The 24,585-nt window shown below is 48.1% G+C and overlaps 1 protein-coding gene across 1 annotated transcript in view; it reads right to left on the bottom strand.

Moving 5' to 3' along the window:
• Positions 1-24,585, bottom strand: part of RS1 (retinoschisin 1) — an 81,601-nt gene that overhangs the window by 6,678 nt on the left and 50,338 nt on the right. Inside the window, exons 4-6 of the mRNA XM_075333467.1 lie at positions 17,523-17,591; positions 13,350-13,366; positions 3,992-4,079 (exon numbers count right to left, since the gene is read on the bottom strand). Of these exons, the coding sequence (XP_075189582.1) occupies positions 3,992-4,079; positions 13,350-13,366; positions 17,523-17,591 (174 nt within the window). The remainder of the gene's footprint in view (positions 1-3,991; positions 4,080-13,349; positions 13,367-17,522; positions 17,592-24,585) is intronic.

Genomic DNA, 24,585 nt, shown 5'->3' with positions numbered 1-24,585 from the left:
CACTGCTCCAGCCATCCCCGCGCATGCCCAGTGCCAGTCTCATGGGACTGAGCAGTGTGACCGCTGGTGACGTGTGCGCAGGCAAGTGATTATGGGTGGGGCTGTGATTGTTATCAGCAAGTACCCGCCCATAATCTCGTGAGCGCGCAAATGTCACGGGCGGAGGAGGGGACGCAGCGCTCTCCCTACTGCTCGGGTCCGGCCGCCGCTGCTGCTGCTGCCTGCTGCTGCTCGAGCGATGGGCCGGACCCCGGGGACTCGAGCGGCGCTCCTCGCCCGTGAGTGAAAGGGGATTGGTTTTTGGGATTGTTTATTGTCCGTGACGCCACCCACGGTTGTGGTGATTTTGGTGGACACCATCGCTGCTCTGTATGGGTATCCCGGGAGCGGTGGCAGGGAGCAGCTTGTTGTTATTTCTCCCCTCCGTGGGTAGGGGGTGGTTGTCCCGGGGCCCAGTGATGAGATGGGGGATGAGGGATGGCAGGCCCGGTGCAGGGCTTGGTGAGGTGCAGGGTCGCGGGGGCAGCGCTGTGCCTCACGGCACGGTGGTACTCACTCAGCCTGAGACGGTGACACAGTTCTCGGTAAAACACACGGCTGGAAAGACGGTTCCCACGGACGGCTGCTGTTGCTTTTCCCCGGTAGTTAGCGGTGACTGTCTCTTTTCCTGCACCTAAGTCTATGTTGGTAGCGATGGGTTCCCACCGGTTACCCGCTCCCCGACCTGAATATGGGCCGGAGGAGCCCTTCTTTGCCCGCAGGCGCTGGCCCTGAGAAACTGGTGCCCTGGCGGTGGCGGTGTCTCTCTCTCACGGTTGGATGGTTGCCTTCAATCGGGACTTAGTTGTTTGGAGACCCAGGAGGTCCCCTTCACTGACGGATTTGGCAAATTCACGGCGACTCCTTGCCTTGCCGGGATCCGAAAGGCCCCTGCCACAGGTGCTGGCTTCTCCTTGTGTACCGGTCCGGTACCGCCGGGCCACTACCCGTCCGCGGTCCTTTCGGCAACTCCGATCAGCCTACACTGCCGACGGTCACCGCCGTCTGCCAACCCTGCTGTCTCAGTCCGGGGCACACACCCGGACCAACTTCAGGCTTTCTAAACTGTCACGTTCTCCTTCACTTCAACTCCTCTCACTTGCTCCTCTACCACTTCCCTCTCAAACTCAACTCAACTGCAAACTCATCTGCCTGGTTTCCCGCCTCCAGGACTGTGAACTCCTCGGTGGGTGGAGCCAACCGCCTGGCCCACCCCCTGGTGTGGACATCAGCCCCTGGAGGAAGGCAACAAGAATTTTTGGTTTATCTAAGGTGTACCTATCCGGGGTGTAGGGTGTGGTGATGTCATTACCTGTGACCCCTGGCTTGCCCAGGGCGTCACACAAACCTCACCAGCGGTTACACTGTGCTCAGGGTAGTGCTAGACTGTATGGGCTGCTTCCAGGGATGACGTCCCTTTTGTCACGTGATAGTATTTTGAACACGCCCCTATCACGTGACAAAAGGGACGTCATCCCTGGAAGCAGCCCATACAGTCTAGCACTACCCTGAGCACAGTGTGACCGCTGGTGAGGTTTGCGCGCTCACGAGATTATGGGCGGGTACTTGCTGATAACAATCACAGCCCCGCCCATAATCACTTGCTTGCGCACACGTCACCAGCGGTCACACTGCTCAGTCCCATGAGACTGGCACTGGGCATGCGCAGGGATGGCTGGAGCAGTGGGCGGTGCATCAGTTATGGAAAGGAGCGATGGGGACGGCATACAGGACCAGGGGGCAGAATAACGGATGCCAGAAAGCCCGCCCCCGTGTCACATTTACAGTATCTGAATACAAAAAGGTACCACTTTATAAACTCTTTATTTTGGTCTCACATGGGGCATAATAATAACAGGGACCTTTCTAGAATGCAGCCCAGGAGCTGCAGAGGGGGAATCTTTTAGGTTTTGGGCGAAATTTCTGCTGACAGGTTCCCTTTAATATAAGAAGGCGGCAGACAGGGTCTCCAGGTTCCTGCACGCCGCATGTTGTGCAGGTCCGGACACCTACATTGTTAAGGACATTTGGTGATATCGTGGTTACGTGACCATGATGTCACCAAAGATCTTTCTGTAGTCATAACTTTGGAAACTGCAGTGATAATACAGAACTTGTATTATCACTGCAGTTTCTGCTTAAAATGCTGGGGGAGCCACAGAGGGTGGGAGCTCTGGCTCCTAACAAAAGCACGATGTATGCACAAGGCAAAACTGGCTATAACTATATTAGACTAATTGTATTATATTAGAATACAAATGCCAGGCTGATTGGTATGAGAACGACTGACACAGATTATATAGCTTGGAAAATCCACAGCTAGTCTGACATTTTCTCTGCAGTTGCCACTACATGGTGGCTATTCAGATAAATACCAGTCCAAGCAATAAGGCTGCTGGAGGCCTCCAGAATGGGAGACGCTCTTGTGATGCCCTGGCAAAACCAGGTAGTCACAGTTAGGCCCCTGCATAACACCGTTCCCTCATTAGGAAACACACAGCCAACCTGAAAACCCTAGTCACCCCCCCTTAGGGAAAGATAGAAACACCAGTGGGCGTGACCAGGCGGTTGAAACACGCCCACCCATGGGTCTAGACAGCCCAGGGCAGGAAAACAGGCAGTCAAGTTCAGATTAGTCTGAAGTTCAGTTGGAGAGGAGTGTGGGCTGGAGCTAGGGGTAGCTCCAGCAGTGAAGTCCAAGTTGAACGGTACCAGGGTAGGAGCGCTGGTGCCACTGGCTAGGAGGCAGACGGTGGTCTCCGTCAGCAGGAGACGGGAAGACGGCTCACTGGAACCGAGGTGGACCGGGACAGGGTTGTAGCCCGCCGGTACCGACACGGGGAACCGACCCGGAAACCGTAGTACAAAGGGGGCTACTCGGACCCTGAAGACAGAAACCGGAACCAAATGGACTGGTTAATTAACCGATTGAGGCCAGAACTAGAGGTTCTGTCCCACCCAAAGTCCCTCATAGAAGACAACAGCCCACCGATTAGGGATAAGAGGTCACCGCCAGGGCCCATAGATCCCACGGGCCAGCGTCTGCAGGCACGGCAACTTAGGCCACATCCAGCCAGGAGCGGACTCCTGAGTTTCACACTAGGAAAGTCCACCTTTAACACAGCAGTGCAGGAAAAGGATAGAAACCACCAGCCGGGTGGGGGACCAGAACGCAACCGGCCGCAGCATCGGCCACCATCACCTTGGTTTGTCAGAGACTTGTGTGTTTTACTAACTGTGAGTACACCAGCACCCCCTGCAGTCGCCATCCCCTGCACGCGCCAACCGGGTCCCGTTGCCACCATCCCTGCCCACAGAGGGGTTAACAACTTGCTGCACAACATCTCCCCCGGGTGCCCCGTAACAGCAGCGGTGGTGTCCCACCTCACCACACACTGTGGGTGGCGTCACAAACTTAATACGGTCCAGCCCGTACATATACGTCCCCCCATTTATTCGGCATGTCCGCGAGACCCCTGGGTCCGGAGACCCTCGAGCCACCACCCCTGTAGGCCCGGATCCGAGCAGCGTCGGCTGCTGGCACGGGGGCGGCACACTTTTACAGTATGCCTCTTTTCTGGATTATATAAGGGATCCCTATGGAGAGACCCCCGTTCTATAATGTACTTATCTCTAATATACAGTATATTACAGAACTCACTCACATATATTACTTCACCTGTGAACATATGAATTGATAGGAGCCAGATGAGTCTAGTCTGCATGTGGATTGCAAGTATGCAAATTGCACACATACAGTCATGTGATCACCCACTCACAGGGGTCATGGGGTTATAAAAGGAAACTATGACAGTGTGTATTTCACAGTTATATAGAGTGACTGCAGATTTTGCTTTATACACTTGAAAACCCATTTAAAAGTTGCACTGTCCACTGACAACCCATCACATAGCTGCAAGCTTAGGACAAGTTGGCAGCACATAATTATTACCTGGCATACAATCCATCGCAGCAATTCTTGAGGATAAAGTTGATCCACTTCCTCCCTGGCAGTCACACTTGCAGGCCTTTGTAACCAACTGTGGAAAGCAAACGTAGATAAAATGATCTTTCATGATTTTTTATACATTACTTATTACTATGATTGCGATAAACTATAAAAGTAACTCTCAATCATCCTATGTGAACATATTTTTAAGAAATCCACTTCTACCACACGAAAATATAAGTGTTTATATCCACACTGTATAAATATAGAATTGTACTTGAAGCACAGTGGCTCAGTGGTTAGCGATGGTGTTTTACAGCACTGGGGTCTTGGTCTGAAATCCCACCAAAAACAACATCTACAAGGAGCTTGAATGCAAGATGTAATATTTCAGCTAAAATACTGAGTTGACGGTTAAAGACTGATTGCTTTCAATTGTCCCATCAATTTTGAGAAAATGAAACTCTCACAGCACTTGTTGAAAATAATCAAGAATTTAATATCCAAGCTCATTTATTTATTGATGTATTTATTTATATATATGTCTGTTTATTACACCTGGTCTCTCCTCTTGTTTTATATAAAAATGTATGTATATAAATATATATATATATATATATATATATATATATATATATATGTATAAATAAATATATATATATATATATATATATATATATATATATATATACATACGCACACACACACACACACGGTGGTGTGTGTATGTATGTACGTATGTATGTATGTGTGTATGTCCGGGATTGGCATCTGCACCGTCGCAGCTACAGCCACAAAATTTTGCACACTCACACGTCTGGACCCTGAAAGCGTCATAAGCTATGTTATGAGGCGAAATGTTAACCCTGCGCATTCCAATTTTCCAATCAATTTTGCCCCTATCTACATAATGGGGAAAAAGTGAAACGAAAAGTGTTGGAGGAAAATTGACAGCTGCCAGATGTGAACAAGGGGGACTTAAAGAAAGAGAGCAATGGCACCAAAGAGTATTTACCATACAGTTGCTAAGGTGGGGCCCCGACATGGGATACTCACCACACTCGGGGATATGAACACACACACAAAATGCGCCACACACTACCATGTTCTTGAACACATATACCACCCTCAGCACACATCTCACCACACATACACCAACCTCGCCACATAATCGCTCTAAAACACACACAAGTCTGGTATTATCCTTCAAAAATAAAAATCTGATTAATAAGCAGCCAAACTACAAGAACAACATATGTACCATATAGGAAATATGGCAGCTGTCAGTCACATCACCTGTCTATTATGTGTATGTGTGAGCTAATATATACTGTCAGGGGGAGGGCTTTCTGTTGCCTGGAGATTTATCAGGCTGCCAATAGCAACCAATCACAGCTCAGCTTCTATTTTGCTACAGTTAATTAATCTGAGCTCTGATTGGTTAATATAGGCAACAAAGGACATTCTCAGAATAACAAAGCTTGTATGAGGTAATAGGATGTCAGTTAGGGTGTGTTAGTGGAAAGGCATGTCAGTCACATTACCTCTATGTGAGAGGATATAGAAACTGTCAGTTAAAGACTATTTTTACCACAATAATGCCTCATAAGAATAGGAATTCCTTGGCACGAATGTCAGCTGATGCAAAAAGAAAAGCTGTATTACGGGCTAATGAAAAATGTGAAGACCAAGAAACAAGACTGACACACATGAGAACACCAGCTGATTCCTCAAGTGCCAATGAACTTTCTGAGGAGAGGGAAGCGAGGCTTGCAGACATAAAATCAAGAGCTGCTTCCTCAAGAGCCAATGAACTTTCTGAGGAGAGGGAAGCGAGGCTTGCAGACAAGAGAACAAGAGCTGCTTCCTCAAGAGCCAATGAACTTTCTGAGGAGAGGGAAGCGAGGCTTGCAGACATGAAATCAAGAGCTGCTACCTCAAGAGCCAATGAACTTTCTGAAGAGAGGGAAGTGAGACTTGCAGACAAGAAAACAAGAACTGGTTCCTCAAGAGCCAATGAACTTTCCGAGGAGAGGGAAGCGAGGCTTGCAGCCAAGAAAACAAGAGCTGCTTCCTCAAGGGCCAATGAACTTTCTGAGTAGAGGGAAGCGAGGCTTGCAGACATGAAAACAAGAGCTGCTTCCTCAAGGGCCAATGAACTTTCTGAGGAGAGGGAAAAGAGGCTTGCAGACAAGAAAACAAGAACTGGTTCCTCAAGAGCCAATGAACTTTCTGAGGAGAGGGAAGCGAGGATTGCAGATAAGAGAAGAACTGCTTTCTCAAGGGCCAATGAGTCATCTCAACAGAGAGAAGGCCAACTTGCCACTAAGAGAATTGCTATTTCTTCCACCAGGGTACAGGAAATGGTTGGAGATTTGAAACATGCTGCCTTTTGTTACCAGTCAGACATAAACTATCAGGATCATCCTAAAGTTCAGATAGGAAAAATGGTTGTGGTCTGCATGTACTGCAGTGCCCTGAAATGGAAAGATGAACCGCCAGGTTTATGTTGTGCAAATGGCAAGATAATACTTCCACCTCTCCTGTCACCACCAGATCCCCTAAAGTCTCTGATGACAGGTACCAATACGATATCAAAGCATTTCTTGGACAACATTAGGAAATACTTCTCCTGCTTCCAAATGACATCATTTGGTGCAACAAAAGAAATGTTTACAACAGGATTTATGCCAACATTTAAAGTTCAAGAACAAGTTTACCACTCAATTGGGTCACTGCTTCCATTACAAAGAGAAGAACCTCAATTTCTTCAACTCTTCTTCATGGGAAATGCAGAAGCAGAGGCTCAGCGGAGATGCTCTTTAATGCCTAACACTCGCCTTGATATTGTCACTATTTTACAGCAGTTCCTTCACTCCAACAATCCATATGTTCAACTTTTCAAGACTGCATTTGAATGCATGCCAAATAACGATTACAAGGTTGTCATTCGAGCTGACAAAACACCACAAGGTGAACATCAGCGACGTTTCAATGCTCCCACATTTGATGAGGTAGCCATCTTGATTGTAGGTAATGATTTCCAAAGCCGTGACATTGTGCTTCAGAAAAGGAACAATAGTTTGCAACGAGTAGCAGAAACTCACAAGTCCTATGATGCTCTGCAATATCAAATCATCTTTTGGCAGAGACAGGATGGCTATCACTTTGGAATACCTCAGACAGATCCTACAACAGGAAACCCTTCAGGAAAAAAAGCGTCTGCCATGGACTTCTATGCATATAGGATCATGACAAGATTTGCAGAGGAAAATGACATCTTGAAATGCAGACACCTCTTCCACCATTTTATTGCTGACATGTATGCAAAGATTGAGAGTGAACGTCTTTTATATATCCGACTAACCCGGGTGAAGCCGGGTACTACAGCTAGTATATATACATATATATATATATATATATATATATATTTATATATATATATATATATATACACTGTGTATGTATATATATATATATATATATATATATATATATATATATATACATGTGTCTGTGTGTGTGAGTGTGTGTGTGTGTGTGTGTGTGTGTGTGTGTTTCTTCAGATACTTTGTTATACCATGCCTGATGGGGAGACCTTAGTATTTTGCTGGTTCGCTTTGTAGCATCGTTTATATTATTTTTGTTAGATTTTATATATTTTAGTGTCTATCAGATTATTATTTTGTTTCTCTTACTGAGAACAAGGAACATTATCTGCAGCACTTTTCATACATTACCAATACTGTCCCCATTGGGGCTCACAAGCAGGGCCGGCATCAGCACCCGGCAAACCCGGTCAAATGCTGGGGCCCTGGTCTGCCGGGGGGGCCCACTCATGGTGACAGGAGTGGTGTACCGCTAGTCAGGGGTGCTTGGTGCCCGCGCTGTCACTGGCCTCCCCCCGCCGAGGATCGCGCTTTCAATTGTATCGGCATTGCAGTTGACGATATAATTGAGAGCAATGATGAATGGAGCAGCGACCTGCCTCTCTCATGATTCTCCCGCTCTGTCTGACTCTGTCGGTGCTCTGACAGCTCAACAGCGGAGCACGGTGACGTCATCACTGCGCGCCTGCAGTGAGGTCAGAGTGAGCGACAGCATTGTGCTATACAGGGGCTGTGTACTACGTGAGGATGCCTAATGCTATCTGGGTCTGCATGCACTGTGCTTTATAGGGGCTGTGTACTACATGAGGATGCCTAATGCTATCTGGGTCTGCATTGTGCTATATAGGGATGTGCCCTATGTGAGGATGCCTAATGCTATCTGGCTCTGCACTGTGCTATATAGGGGCTGTGTACTACATGAGGATGCCTAATGCTATCTGGGTCTGCATTGTGTTATATAGGGGCTGTGTACTACATTAGGATGCCTAATGCTATCTGTGTCTGCATTGTGCTATATGCGGGATGTATACCACATGAGGATGCCTAATATTATCTGGGTCTGCATTGTGCTATAGGCGGGCTGTATACCACATGAGGGTGCCTAATGCTATCTGGGTCTGCACTGTGCTATATGTGGGCTGTATACTACATGAGGATGCCTAATGCTATCTGGGTCTGCATTGTGATATATGGTTGCTGGTTAATGTTATATGGGGGCTGCATAGTGCCATATGGGGGCTGCATAGTGCCATATGGGGGCTGCATAGTGCCATATGGCAGCTGCATAGTGCCATATGGCAGCTGCATAGTGCCATATGGAAGCTGCATAATGCTACATGGGGGCTACATAATACTATATAGAGGACTATGGGGGCTTCATAACACTATATGGAGGAATATGGGAGCTGCATACCACTATACCCCCAGAGCTGTATGTCCCCTCCACGAGAGAGAGAGAGAGAGAGAGAGAGAGAGAGAAAAAACAAACAAAAAATCCGGATCGTATAACCGGAACGGAATCCCGCATCCGGGTCGGACCTGGATCTAACGCTGAAACCGCGTGGATCCGGATTTTGCAAGTCCGGGTCCGCTCAACACTAATCATAAAGACTCCTTGCAGATGATGTCCTTGGTAGAGATTTGAAATCAAGACCACAATGCTGTGAATCACATTGGTAAGCACTGAGCTACTGTGTCAGATAGGGGCTGTCTTCAGTCTGGTAAATGACAGTATAAGGAATGTTATATAAAGATCAGAAAACGCTCCCGACTGTACTTTTGGCGAGGACAGTCTGGATTTAGCCTAAATGGAGACTTTTTAGGGATAAGTTGTAAATTTGATACAGTTTTCAATGATTCTGGTGGGCTAGTCAGACACTAATCTCTAATTGCTCATCATTGCTCTTACTGTTATATAATCATCTGACCATAAGTCACATTTTATCCTCTTAATACTTTAATACTACAAAATCCAACAGCATGGAGGGGGCAAGTAACGAGTGTCCTCTGTGATCCAAAACAGTCATCAGTGCACAGCAGAGATTTGCAGCCTGTTTAAAATTTCTGATCATTCAATTTCCTACTAGAAAAGGAAAGGATTAAAAGGAATCTGTTACCAGGTGTTGTCACCTAATCTTAGAGCACATAATGATTCCAGTGATGTCACATACTGGGGTGCTGGCTGGAAGTACTTTTATTAAGATCAGTGTTTTATCCACAGATTATCTCTAGAGGACTAGCAAACCTGTGGTCAAATAGTCCTTGATATTCATGAGCTCTATATAACCACACCACCACCACTGATTGGCAGCTTTCAACCTATGCATAGTGTACAAAATAATCTGCCAGTCAATCAGTCATGAGTGGAGCTCAGTATTCAGAAAATGGTTACATCTGCAGCAGATAAGAGTGATTTTATCAAAATTGCAGCAAACAGCTCAGTAAGTGACATATCACAGGGATCAGAGTCTCTGCCCCTACATTATGGTTTTCTTAGATGGGATAGCAAAAAAAAACCTGCTGACAGATCCCCTTTAATAGCCATATATAATTCAGACAAAGAGACAGAGAAAGAGACAGACACAGACAAAGAGACAGAAAGGGAAATAAACAAACACAGACAAAGAGACAGACGGAAAGAGACAGAGACAGACAGGGAAAGAGACAGACAGGGAACGAAACAGACAGACAAAGAGACGGACAGATAATGAGAAAGACAGACACAGACAGACACAGACAAGAGACAGACAAGGAAAGAGACAGACAGGGAAAGAGACAGGAAAAGAGACAGACAGGCAGAGACAAACAGGGAAAGAGACAGACAAAGAGATAGAGAGAGACAGACAGGAAAAGAGATAGCGAAAGAGACAGGGAAAGAGACATACAGACAGAGACAGACAAAGAGACAGACAGACACAGATAAAGAGACAGACAGGGAAAGAGATGGAGAGACAGACAGGGAAAGAGACAGAGAGACAGATAGGGAAAGAGAGACAGATGCAAAGAGACAGAGACAGAGACAGACAGACAAAGAGATAGCGAGAGAGACAGACAGGGAAAGAGACAGAGAGACAGATAGGCAAAGAGAGAGACAGACAAGGAAAGAGACAGACAGTTGTCGCGGGCAGAGGAGGGGACGCTGCGCCCTCCCTACTGCTCGGGTCCGGCTACTGCGGCCCGCTGCTGCCGCTGCTCGGTGGCTCGAGCGATGGGCCGGATCCCGGGGTCTCGAGCGGCGTTCCTCGCCCGTGAGTGAAAGGGGAATTGGTGTTTTGGGATAGTTTATTGTCCGTGACGCCACCCACGGTTGTGGTGATTTGTTGACACCACCGCTGCTCTGTATGGGGAGCCCGGGAGTGGTGGTATGGAGCAGCTAGATGTGAGTCCTCCCCTCCGTGGGTAGGGGGTTGGTTGTCCCGGGGCCCAGTGATGAGGTGGGTGATGCAGGGCTTGGTGGGGTGCAGGGACGCGGGGGCAGCTCTGTGCCTTGCGGCACTGTGGTACTCACTCAGCCTGAGACGATGACACAGTTCTCGGTAAAACACATGGCTGGAAAGACGGTTCCCACGGACGGCTGCACTTGCTTTCCCCAGTAGGTGACGGTGACGGTCCCTTTTTCCTGCACCTAAGATGATGATGGTTGCGATGGGTTCCCACCGGTAACCCGCTGCCCGGCTTGGATATGGGCCGGAGGAGCCCTACTTTGCCCGCAGGCGCTGGCCCTGAGAAACTGGTGCCCTGGCGGTGGCGGTGTCTCTCCGTTACGGTTGGACTGTTGCCTTCAATCGGGACTTGGTTGTTAGGAGACAGACGTCCCCTTCACTGACGGATTTGGCAAATTATGGCGACTCCTAGCCTTGCCGGGATCCGAAAGGCCCCTGCCCTGGTGCTGACTGTTCTTCGTATACTGCTCCAGACCGCCGGGTCACCACCCGTCTGCGGTCCTTCCAGCAACCTCCAAGCAGTCACCCCTGCGGACTATCACCGCCGTCTGCTGACCTTGCTGTCACTGTCCGGGGCACACACCCGGAACAACTTCAGGCTTTACTACTCTCACTTTCTCTGTCACTTCAGCTCTTCTCCTTAGCTGCACTACTACTTCCTTCTACTTCACTCCCCTAGCTTAAACTCCTCCTCAGACCCTAGTCTGGCTTCAACTGCCTGGTTTTCCCGCCTCCAGGGCTGTGAACTCCTCGGTGGGCGGAGCCAACCGCCTGGCCCACCCCCTGGTGTGGACATCAGCCCCTGGAGGAAGGCAACAAGGATTTTAGGTTAGCCTTGGTGTTCCTAACTGGGGTGTAGGGTGTGGTGGTGTTATAACCTGTGACCCCCTGGCTTGCCCAGGGCGTCACACAAAGACAGACAGGGAAAGAGACAGACAAAGAGACAGAGAGAAAGACAGACAGGGAAAGAGACAGACAGGGAAAGAGACAGACAGAGAGAGAGACAGACAGGGAAAGAGATAGCAAGAGAGACAGGGAAAGAGACAGACAGACAAAGAGACAGACAGACAGGGAAAGAGACAGAGAGACAGACAGGGAAAGAGACAGAGGGACAGATAGGGAAAGAGAGAGACAGATGGAAAGAGACAGAGAAAGAGACAGACAGAGAAGAGACAGACAGACAGACAAAGAGATAGCGAGAGAGACAGAGAAAGAGACAGAGAGAGAGACAGACAGAGAAAGAGACAGAGAGACAGATAGGGAAAGAGAGAGACAGACAGGGAAAGAGACAGATGTAATAGAAATGCCTGGCTCACTCAGGATGAAAAGCTTAAGGTGCTCGGAAAAATATATATCCAAAAAGTGTAAAGAATCCGGCACACTCAAAAATTGATTTCAACAGATGATGTTTCGTTTCAATGATTTTATTGTTCTTGTGAGGATATCAAAAACGTAATGTGTGTACAAGTCCAACGTTTCGACCAAAACATATGGTCTTTTTCAAGGACTACGAAACAGAAAACAATATATCAGATAAGGCAATTTGCATTAGGTAAAAAATATGTGGAGAGCTGTTACATGATCTCATATAAAATTTATATACCCCAATGTAAAAGAAAGAGAGCTAAGAAAAACAGGGATTACACTGAATTTCATCACAAGAACTCACAATTTTTATATAAAGTGACAGTAATATTTCATTACGGTAGTATACATCAGATTTTCAATGAAAATAATAATAATAACAAACAAATAACAAAGGAAGTTTATAGAGTAACACCATACCATAACCTTTAAGGTTGGTGTTACTCTATAAACTTCCTTTGTTATTTGTTTGTTATTATTATTATTTTCATTGAAAATCTGATGTATACTACCGTAATGAAATATTACTGTCACTTTATATAAAAATTGTGAGTTCTTGTGATGAAATTCAGTGTAATCCCTGTTTTTCTTAGCTCTCTTTCTTTTACATTGGGGTATATAAATTTTATATGAGATCATGTAACAGCTCTCCACATATTTTTTACCTAATGCAAATTGCCTTATCTGATATATTGTTTTCTGTTTCGTAGTCCTTGAAAAAGACCATATGTTTTGGTCGAAACGTTGGACTTGTACACACATTACGTTTTTGATATCCTCACAAGAACAATAAAATCATTGAAACGAAACATCATCTGTTGAAATCAATTTTTGAGTGTGCCGGATTCTTTACACTTTTAGGGAAAGAGACAGAGACAGACAGGGGAAGAAACAGACAGACAAAGAGAAAGAGAGAGACAGACAGGGAAAGAGATAGCGAGAGAGACAGAAAGGGAAAGAGACAGACAGACAAAAAGATAGAGAGAGAGACAGACAGAGAGCGAGACCGACAGAGACTGGGAGAGAGACAGAGAGACATACTATCCCGGGCAACGCCGGGTACTACAGCTAGTATAATATATATATGCCACATTACATTAGCATGCATGTCAAGTGGACTAATAGGAAAAGAAACAAAACTGTGAAAATGAGAGTGTCTCTTACCTCATTATTAACAAAGGCTGACGACATAACAAAATGAGAAAGAGATAACTATAAAGACACTTATTACATTAGAACACCGATTATAAGATATATCTGTTTATAATATTGTATCGACAACATAGTCTAGGGTAAAGTCATTGGTAATCATATTCAAAAAGCATAACACCTAAAATAACAAACACATAGACCAATATCTATCCTCATTGTCTCTGAGATGGAAGGTCTTTGTGGTCAGATTCTTCCTTCACTTAAAAAAGCATCGACAAAAATCTTTCCTTCTGGGTACTGAACAGCCGTCTTCATTGAATAGCAATACTTAGCTTTATGGTAAAATTAGCAAAACCATTGAGCAGTGTTCTTGTATAAACCCATAGTGCTTTCATTTTGTTAAAAATCTTTAAAAATAAACAATAAGTAATTTAAGGATAGTTATACCCAAAACTTTTTAGCTATGTTTTTTTGTGTGGTTGGATTTGGAGTTGCACTAATATTTTGCAACTTTTTGTGTTTTTTTTTACCCTGGTTTTGTCATCTCTGCCAGGAGGGATCGTAACCCAGCAAAGCACAAAAAAATATAATCGTGTATATCACCAAAGTGGTGAAAAGTACAGTATAATAAGTGTTGTACTTTCTTGACGGAGCTGAAAGATACACCACATTCATTAAGATGCAGGGTCAGATTTAGATTTCTCTCTAAAAAAAAATTAAAAATAAAATAGGGCTTTTAACACTACAAAGATAAAGTCAGATATTAGCCAGTTAAAAATTTCAGAAAAGAAAATGCTACTAAAAAGTATCAATTTACTTTAAAGAAATCAAGTTTCATATAAATACACTTGTATGGAACAACCGGTGATTTTGTTAATAAATAAATGTTGGACAGCAGTGTTTTCTACAAATTTTTTTAAAGTGTTTTATCACCACATAAAGTGAATGTGTATAGCTAGGATACGCCGTCACTCTGTGGTACGATGCCTCGGGGATGGCCTCTTCGCACAGTAGAGTTTCCAGCCACCAGCTATGGGGTACAACTGCAGCACAGGGAATGGGGGCAGGCTGCAGTCCACTAGGTCAGAGGCCAGGACCACCACACGGAAAACTTAGCTCTTAAGGCCGCTTTACACACTGCGAACTCGCTAGCGAGATTGCTAGCGTGCGTACCCGCCCCCATCGTTTGTGTGTCACGGCAAATCGCTGCCCGTGGCGCACAAAATCGCTCAGACCCATCACACTACTTACCTGCCTAGCAACGTCGCTGTGACTGGCAAACCACCTCCTTTCTAAGGGGGCGGTTCGTTCAGCGTCATAGCGGCGTCACTAAGTGGCCGCCCAATAGAAGCGGAGGGGCGGAGATGAGCGGGACATAACATCCCACCCACCTCCTTCCTTCCTCATTGCCGGCGGCCGCAGGTAAGGTGAGGTTCCTCGTTCCTGCGATGTCACACATAGCGATATGTGCTGCCGCAGGAATGACGAACAACATCGTACCTGCAGCAGCAACGATAATTGGGAATAGGGGAGCATGTCAACGATTAACGATTTTGAATGATTTTGCGACCTTTTTCGATCGCACGTAAGTGTCACACGCAACGACATTGCTAAAGCGGCCGGATGTGCGTCACGAATTCCGTGACCCCAACGACATCGCTTTAGCGATGTCGCTGCGTGTAAAGCGGCCTTTAGTCTCACATATGGGAATCATCATATCACACTTGAGGCCGCTTTACACGCTGCGTGCATACCTGCCCCCATCGGTTGTGTGTCACGGGCAAATCGTTGCCCATGGCGCATAACATCGCTCGGACCCGTCACACTGCTTACCTGCCTAGCGACGTCGCTGTGACTGGCGAACCGCCTCCTTTCTAAGGGGGCGGTTCGTTCGGCGTCACAGCGACGTCACTAAGCGGCTGCCCAATAGAAGCAGAGAGGCGGAGATGAGCGGGACTTAACATCCCGCCCACCTCCTTCCTTCCTCATTGCCGGCGGCCGCAGGTAAGGTGAGGTTCCTCATTCCTGCGGTGTCACACACAGCGATGTGTGCTGCCGCAGGAATGACGAACAACATCGTACCTGCAGCAGCAACGATATTTGGGAACAGGACAGCATGTCATCGAGCAACGATAAGGTGAGTATTTTTGCTTGTTAGCGGTCGCTCGTACGTGTCACACGCAACGACGTCGCTAACAAGGCCGGATGTGCATCACGAATTCCATGACTCAACGACATCGCATTAGTGATGTCGTTGCGTGTAAAGCGGCCTTTACTATATCACCTATTGATATATCCAGAAATAGGAAAATTTTGCCTATTGATTCAAGGGATGAAACAAGTGCTTTTTTTTTTTTAATAGAGAGAGCAGTTAGAGGGATCATGTCAGGTCCCCTATGTCCTCCAACCCAGCAGCATTTGTAACCTCTATGCCCAAATTCCCTCCATAACCAGCCCTGTATAGCTCTATTCACTAATATGAATGTTTAAAAAATGACTTATAAACCTTGCTGTCTCTATGCTAATTAGGTCCTTGACTAGTCGCAGAGGCGTTGTTTCCCCAGACTAGTCCACCCTGTTTCCATGTTATCACACCCCCGTGGGCGTGGTAACATGATTTCCACAAGCTGGCATTACCTCCAGCTCATGGAACTCTCGCACATGCACGCTTCTCATTTTGGCCTTGTCATTGTGCCCCAGAAGCTGGGTGTCCCGGCTTCATTATTTGCACTGCGCATGACCGGAAGATCTGAAGACATGTACGTGAGCCGTCTTCTTAACTTCCGGTCAAGCGCAGTGCGCCTAATGAACCAAGAAGTATACACCCAGCTCCTGAGGAGCACTGACGCGGCTGAGATGAACTGTATGCATGCACAATACTTCCATAAACTGGCGTTGATGCAGGCTCGTCGAAATTATGTTATCATGCCCACAGGGACGTGATAACATGGAAAGATGGCCGACTAGCTTGGACAAATAATGCTCCTGCGACTAGTCACAGGCCTAATTAGAATAAGGACAGCGAGGTTTCTAAGTCTTTTTTTAACATTCATATTAGTGAATAGTGTTATACAGGGCTGGTTTGGCAGGGAATTTGGACATACAGATTACAATGCTGCTGGCTTGGAGGACATAGGGGACCTGATAGGTTCCCTATAAAGAGAACCTGTCATGTTGAAAATGGTATCTAATATGCAGGCAGGATATTATAGAGCAGGAGCTGAGCAGATTGATATACTGTACATTGTTTTGGGAAATGTTTCAGTAAAACTTTAATTCATTGAAATCTCTGGTGCTTGTATGTGTAGGGGTCCAGTGGGTGGTCCTAGTTAGTGATTGACAGTCTTCCCTGTATTAGGGGTGCTTTACACGCTGCGACATTGCTAGCATCGGCTAGCGATGTCAAGCGCGATAGCACCCGCCCCTGTCGTGTGTGCGATATAAGGTGTTTGCTGCCGTAGCGAACATTATCGCTATGGCAGCTTCACACACACACATACCTTGTCGGCATCGTCGCTGTGACTGCCAAACAATCCCTCCTTCAAGGGGGAGGTGCGTTCAGCGTCACAGCGACGTCACCGCGATGTCACTAAACGGCCGGCCAATAGCAGTGGTTTGGCGGAGATGAGCGGGACATAACATCCCGCCCACCTCCTTCCTTCCACATAGCCAGTGGATGCAGGTAAGGAGATGTTTGACGTTCCTGCAGCTTCACACACAGCGATGTGTGGTGCTGCAGGAGTGACAAACAACATCGTATCTGCAGCAGGAGCGACATTATGAAAATGAACGACGTGACACAAATCAGCGATTTTTGTCACTGTTGCGCTCGTTCATCGTTGCACCTAGGATTTACACATTGTGATGTCGCTACCGGCGCCGGATGTGTGTCACTACCGATATATCGGTAGCGATGTCGCAACGTGTAAAGCCGGCCTTACTGTGCATGCAGAGATAGCTGTCAATCACAGAGCAGATCCGCCTTCTAGACTCATGAATACGATTACAAGTTCTACTAAATATTCTCTAACACACCTATATATTATTCTGCTATGCTTCTCTTTCTCTACAGATTGGACAGCATGTACCATGTGAGAGGTTCCCTTTAATTTGGAAATCAAATATTTGACAATTCCTACATAACAATGGATACAGTAATGGACCTTTGATAACACCAGACCAGACCTTTTGTTGATGTGTCATTCTCACCATCAGCTAGTAAATCATCTTGCCAAGATTTAGTTCCTTGAGCCACTGCAGGATGAAGGGAATTGTTAGCTTGAATATTACATGTTAGGCATTAGGCAATAGTAACAGAATGAGATCCCCACAATCTCGTGTTAGAGGTGCTCTACAGAATGTCTCCGACCTGGGCGTAATTAGGCTAACTCTTCTAATAGTACATTATAGTGTCTGCAGTAAAATGTGTAGGGGTTCGCACAGGAGCCGCAGACACGCTGAGAGGACATCATGCGGAGATCTGCTGCCTCGTAGAGCACTACATAAATCTTTGATGAAGCGTCTGACATACCCTACCATTATTGTTCATTACATGCAGGGTAATGTCCTTTCCAGTAACCAGATAATGAAGCTTATTTATCATATAATGGACTGTCGGCATTTTATTTGGTTAGTCTATAGATTACGCTAATCATCTTTCCACAGAGGTAGTCACCTTGGACAAGTTGGTTTGATGATAATTTTACATATCTTGGCTTTTAAAATTGCCATTAAAATAATGTTCAGAAGGATAAATGAGAAGCAATATGGACCCAAGCTGTGTATCATTATTAGAATCGGAAAAAAAAAACATGAAAAGGCCATGGACAATTCATAAGAGAATCTGAGTTGGATGATTTCCATACATGCCATGATTTGCAGATTAGGCCAGTGCTGATTTGTAATGTTACATGATTGTATAGCATGCAGAGGACCGCTGATATGGAAATATAGCATTGCATAAGGCTACATTCACATGACTGTATTTTCAGTCAAAGTGCTGTCTGTGAAAAAAACACAGGCACCACACTGACCAATGTTAATAAATATTAAATATGACTGTTCAGATTACAGTCCCATCCAAATGTGTCATCAGTATGTCCCACTCTGGGGAGACCTCTGGCGAGTCTGGAATCAGAGGGTCACTATACATTATTGCTCGCAGATCCACAACTTGTATTTGAGTGAAATCTACTTGCTTTTAGTGTTGTATAGGTTAAGGACCCTTTCCTATCTGGATGTCCTTTGTAGCCTTAATCCAAGGTGCAGCTCTTTTGTGACCACTGCCATTCACTACAAAAACTCAAAAACTCATGTGTCTTACCATCTGATGCCGGTGATAGAATCTTCCTTCTTATGCTGATCACTTTTGAAGAAGCTAGTCTCTGGAAGAAGCTGAGGAAGCATGACAGTTGCAACTGTGGTGTTTAGCTGCATCAGAGGAGCTTGTAGTGTTTTCCTTTTGTGTCTGTTTTTCCCTGTCTGTCTTTCTTCCCTTGTGTTGTATTATTGCAGTGGTGAGACTGTTACTCTTGCCAGCCTTCTCACTAGCCAGGGTGAGTTCAAGGCAAGCGAGTACCTATGCACGTGATCGGTGATGGGGGAATGGACACTAAGGAGTGCAGGTATCAGCGTCAAATGGCAGGATGTGACCCCACTCCCCTCTCCCTTGCGCCGGGACACACCGCTATATCATGTTCCTAGTTTACCCTGTGTGTTGTGAGGAGTTCCCTTTTGCCTGGCGGAAATCTGGTGGTCACTGCATGACGAAATGTATGTTTGAAGTAAATTCCAGCATGCACTTTTTTCCTCCAAAGACTCACCCACTAAAATTTACGGGGGCAAAAAACCCCGAATCCCATATGGAACATCCGTATTGCATTCGATGTTACAGATGCATTGCAATTATTAACATAAGAAACTGTACTTTGGTCTTATAGATTTTATTTACCACTGATGAATAAAAACGGATTCCGTATGGATATTAAAAACTAATGTATGGATGGCAATAGTAATACAGATATAAAATTATCTGGTTTTTTTCTAGATGAAGATTAGATTAATTTTTATATGCTCGTGTGAAATTAGCCGAACTAATGCAATTTGTAAAGAAAAAAAAATAGCTGTCACTAGAAGCTGTGTAATGCTTCAATGTATTTAAATGCCTGTGCTAATTAATGTGGCGTCCCTGAGGCTTCCGTCGCCACAGGTCATTGCACCCCATCCAGTGGTGTGATGCCCCATTCTGGGAGAGGAAGAGAGTGAACTCCGGTCCCCTGGTAAATCCACACTACACCCATTGTTAGGTACATACTGGGACCAGGGAAAGTGGCAGGCAACCCTCCCATGCTGCATGCTGAGAGGGGCCGTAAGACCCATCCCTGCTCCCATAGGGTGGTAGCTTAGCAACTGGGGAGGTGGGAGGAGCCATCTGAGAGCAGACACAGAGAGGAAGGTCAAGTTAGTTTCAGTTTACCTCAGAGAGTGAGAGAGTGAGCATGTAGTTGGAGAAGAAGAACGAGAGAAAGGAGGGAGGAGGAGGACTGCTGGAGGCAGGCAAGGAGGAGGAAAGAAAGAAAGGAGGAAAGAAGGAAAAGAGCTCCAAGTCAGTCAGGAGCAGAGAAACAGAAGGAGACGCTTCCCGGTGAAGATCCTGGGACCCAGAGGTCCAGGTGACACCACGTAAGGGACAGAAGGAGTCGCAGGGCCGCGGGTAGTCCTGGAAGTATCACGAGCAGGCCTAGAGGTACCAAGGAGAGGGCCCTAGAAGTGCCACGGGTAGTTGTAGGCTGCGGTGGCCTGTTCCACAGTCACATCGGTGGAGGGACCAAGCTGCGACAGGGGACGGTCCCTAGAGACTGGAGGAGTGCAAAATCATCTCCAAACAGTAAAAACCGAGGCCCAGGGACGTTGTAAGCTCCCAGGGCCAGAACCCATAGCAGACTTCCAGAAAAGGGGTAATCAGCCGACAGGTGACCCCCCTGCCTGGAGGCTGTAGTGGAGGCCAAGCCAGGTTTATCCTAACAAAGGCAAGGCTAAGGAAGACAGCAGAAGAAAGAGACACTAAGAGAAGGGCACCGGCTTTTACTCTCTGAATCACCCAGAAACGGCAGAGGTCCCTGACAGTGGTCCCAGCAGTCTGAGGGTCCATACAGCTGTGACAAGAACTGTGAGTAAAGAACTTGAACTGCACCCTTGAAGTGGTCTCTGTTATTTCCGCTGCATAGACATTCACAAGCACCAACTGTGCCCCGGGCATTGCTCCACCTGTGGGGAGCAGTACCAACATTGCTGCCATAACATCATCCCGGTGGCCTCACACAGCAGCGGCGGCTTAATAGCCGCATACCACAGGTGGCGTCACGAACACAAACTTTATTCACCTAGCCACATATTCTACTGACACCCACCAGGGCCACGGAGCCGGGCCCAGCCACCACTGACTACCACCGGACTAGTCCGGCCCGGCACCGGGTGTCCTATAGCCCTGGGGTGGGCGAGTCAACTTTGGCGCTGCGAACAGGATTTCGTGCCCGGTTTCACCGGGTACTGTGCGCCTGAAGAATCGTGAAAAAACCTGTGTTGTACTGAGAGACTGCCGCCATTGAAGTCGCTGAGCGCGGGAAGAAGGGGGGCGTGCAAGAAGAAAGGGCGCGAAGAGAAGCCTCGCCCCCTTGTCCAAGAAAAGAGCGCGAAGCGGTGACCGCCAGAGAAGGCAGAAGAAGAAGAAATGGCGACAAGATAAGCTGGCCGGCTGGCAGAAAGAGTCTAAATGCCAGACCAGCAGATAAAGAAAATGTACCTGATAGTAAGCGGAGCGGTGCCGGCCGTGATGGGCTGGGCGCCAGTCTGGCGCCAGTTGCTAGTGCAGCCTCTAGCCCCGCCTCCGAGAAGGGAAAGGGAGCAGCCGAGTGGCGTGGTCGAGCACCCGAGCAGTGTCCCAGGCAGCATTCCCCAGGTCGGAAGCATGGCGGAGGAGCTGCAGCAAGGTGCACCAGGGACCGGAAGAGTGGATCCCGAGCTGGACCTGCTGAGAGAAGAAATGCGAGTCCTGGCCCGGAGGCTGAATAGTGTGGAAGTGGAAGCGGACCGGCAGAAAGAAACGCCGAGGGTGCCGGAGGATTTGGAGCGGTGGATGGATGCCGCGGAGCGGAAGCAGGGTGAGCAACCAGAAACCCCGTCCAGTCCGGACCCAGGGCCCCGCCATGCGCCCCCGCTTAGCCCCTTCACTGACCCCCTGGCCTTCCCAGCCTACCCCGCGGACGCCCGGTGGGGCACCGGAGGCCTGCCTGAGACCCCCGCAGACGGAGCCTGGGGAGGGGTGGACCCTGAACAACTAGTGGGCCCCCTGCCGAGTCCCCCTGTGAGCCTCCTGGGAATGGCATCCCCGGGAGTGAATTGGGACGCAGCGCCCATTGAAAGCAGGGGACTGCAGCGGCCGCTGCTCCCCAAGGAAACTCCCCTGGTCAGCGAGCTGACATGCCGGAGGCTGGTGGTAGAGTACCAGAGGGAGCGGGAACTCCGGGAGGAGAAACGGAGGGCCCGAGAAGCCGCTAATCTGGCCTCCAAAGAAGAGGTCAGGAAGGCCCTGAGGGGATCCGAGGGCCCAGTGCGACGGGGCCTAGTAGTGGACTTCCGACAAGCTGGTGGCTGGGGCTTCATCCGGGAGCCCGGTCTGGGCAAGGACGTGTTTGTGGCCCGGAGAGACATCGAGGAGCACCTGCCCAGGGGCCACCCAGGGCGCGATGCCAAGCCGGGTGATGTGGTGGAGTATACACGGCTGATGGGGGACCGTGGATGGTACGCGCTGCATGTACATATCCTGCGGGAAGAAGCGGCCCCAGAAGAACCAGAGTGGCGCCGCACAATGCAAGAGCGCAGCATCTCCCCTAGCAGCAGCACCACCTCAAGGCAGACCCAGGCCACAGAACTAAGCAGAGGTCCTGCAACAGCCACGCAGGAAACGCAGACCCGAATTTCCATGGCGTGTGTGATGCAGGGAGCCTGGCCAAAGCAGGGCCCTAGAGACCACAGCAACAGCCCCCTGCAGACAAGCAGCCCTCTGCAGCAGCGCCGTGCAACACCTGCAAGCAGTCCCACTCCAATCCAGGCTGCAGAACAGCGCAGAAGGTCAGGGACCAGCGCCCAGGGGACCCAGACGATGATATCGTCGGCGTACCTGCTGCCAGGAGCAATGCCGGAGTGGGACCCCCGCATCTACCCTCGTGAGTAAAGATGAAGAGATGCTGAACTGTACATAGCCCCTGTCTGCCCCTCATTCTTTTTGAAGAAGTCCCTTGTGTTTTTCCCCTCATTCTTTTCGAAGATGACACCCTTTCCTGCTGTACTGCCCCTCATGCTTTTTGAAGACGTCACCCCCCCATGTTTATGTGTTACCGGGCCACTGAACTGGAATGTGGGCCCCGGTGGATGTGTATGTGTCTTATGTAACCAGGCCATTGGACTTAATGGCTGGTTGATTTTGTCCCATTGTTGTTTGATTGAAAAAAACGAACTGCCGGGCTACTGGACTTGTTGTAGCCGAAAATGTATATAGTTGCACCCGTTGTGCCCCCTACCAGAATTATGGGGGAAGTGCCCAAACTGTGCAATGAACTGAAAGTGCACACATAGTTTCTTTATAAGAAGTTTGCAACATTAAAGTAATTGTGCCTCCCATAAAGGGAAGAAATGTTTTATTGTTTTATGTTTTGCATACCAAAAATGTTTTGCAGTTCTTCCACATGTTTTTGTTGTTTTTCAGCCCGAGGACGTGCTGGGATTTGCTGTGGGGGAGTGTGGCGCCCCTGAGGCTTCCGTCGCCACAGGTCATTGCACCCCATCCAGCGGTGTGATGCCCCATTCTGGGAGAGGAAGAGAGTGAACTCCGGTCCCCTGGTAAATCCACACTACACCCATTGTTAGGTACATACTGGGACCAGGGAAAGTGGCAGGCAACCCTCCCATGCTGCATGCTGAGAGGGGCCGTAAGACCCATCCCTGCTCCCATAGGGTGGTAGCTTAGCAACTGGGGAGGTGGGAGGAGCCATCTGAGAGCAGACACAGAGAGGAAGGTCAAGTTAGTTTCAGTTTACCTCAGAGAGTGAGAGAGTGAGCATGTAGTTGGAGAAGAAGAACGAGAGAAAGGAGGGAGGAGGAGGCCTGCTGGAGGCAGGCAAGGAGGAGGAAAGAAAGAAAGGAGGAAAGAAGGAAAAGAGCTCCAAGTCAGTCAGGAGCAGAGAAACAAAAGGAGACGCTTCCCGGTGAAGATCCTGGGACCCAGAGGTCCAGGTGACACCACGTAAGGGACAGAAGGAGTCGCAGGGCCGTGGGTAGTCCTGGAAGTATCACGAGCAGGCCTAGAGGTACCAAGGAGAGGGCCCTAGAAGTGCCACGGGTAGTTGTAGCCTGCGGTGGCCTGTTCCACAGTCACATCGGTGGAGGGACCAAGCTGCGACAGGGGACGGTCCCTAGAGACTGGAGGAGTGCAAAATCATCTCCAAACAGTAAAAACCGAGGCCCAGGGACGTTGTAAGCTCCCAGGGCCAGAACCCATAGCAGATTTCCAGAAAAGGGGTAATCAGCCGACAGGTGACCCCCCTGCCTGGAGGCTGTAGTGGAGGCCAAGCCAGGTTTATCCTAACAAAGGCAAGGCTAAGGAACACAGCAGAAGAAAGAGACACTAAGAGAAGGGCACCGGCTTTTACTCTCTGAATCATCCAGAAACGGCGGAGGTCCCTGACAGTGGTCCCAGCAGTCTGAGGGTCCCTACAGCTGTGACAAGAACTGTGAGTAAAGAACTTGAACTGCACCCTTGAAGTGGTCTCTGTTATTTCCGCTGCATAGACATTCACAAGCACCAACTGTGCCCCGGGCATTGCTCCACCTGTGGGGAGCAGTACCAACATTGCTGCCATAACATCATCCCGGTGGCCTCACACAGCAGCGGCGGCTTAATAGCCGCATACCACAGGTGGCGTCACGAACACAAACTTTATTCACCTAGCCACATATTCTACTGACACCCACCAGGGCCACGGAGCCGGGCCCAGCCACCACTGACTACCACCGGACTAGTCCGGCCCGGCACCGGGTGTCCTATAGCCCTGGGGTGGGCGAGTCATTAACCCTAAAAAAAATGGAAGTCCACCTTGCCAATTGAATGTAGTCATCCACTTTTCTTTATATCATACGGATGAGCAGGGTAGTCACAAAAACATGCAGGCTCTAAACTTAGGGGTACTTTGCA

Source organism: Anomaloglossus baeobatrachus, chromosome 2 (genome assembly GCF_048569485.1).
Source record: "Anomaloglossus baeobatrachus isolate aAnoBae1 chromosome 2, aAnoBae1.hap1, whole genome shotgun sequence".
Taxonomy (NCBI): Eukaryota; Metazoa; Chordata; class Amphibia; order Anura; family Aromobatidae; genus Anomaloglossus; species Anomaloglossus baeobatrachus.
Note: the sequence above shows the minus strand (reverse complement) of the source record. Positions and strands in the feature narration are given on the sequence as shown.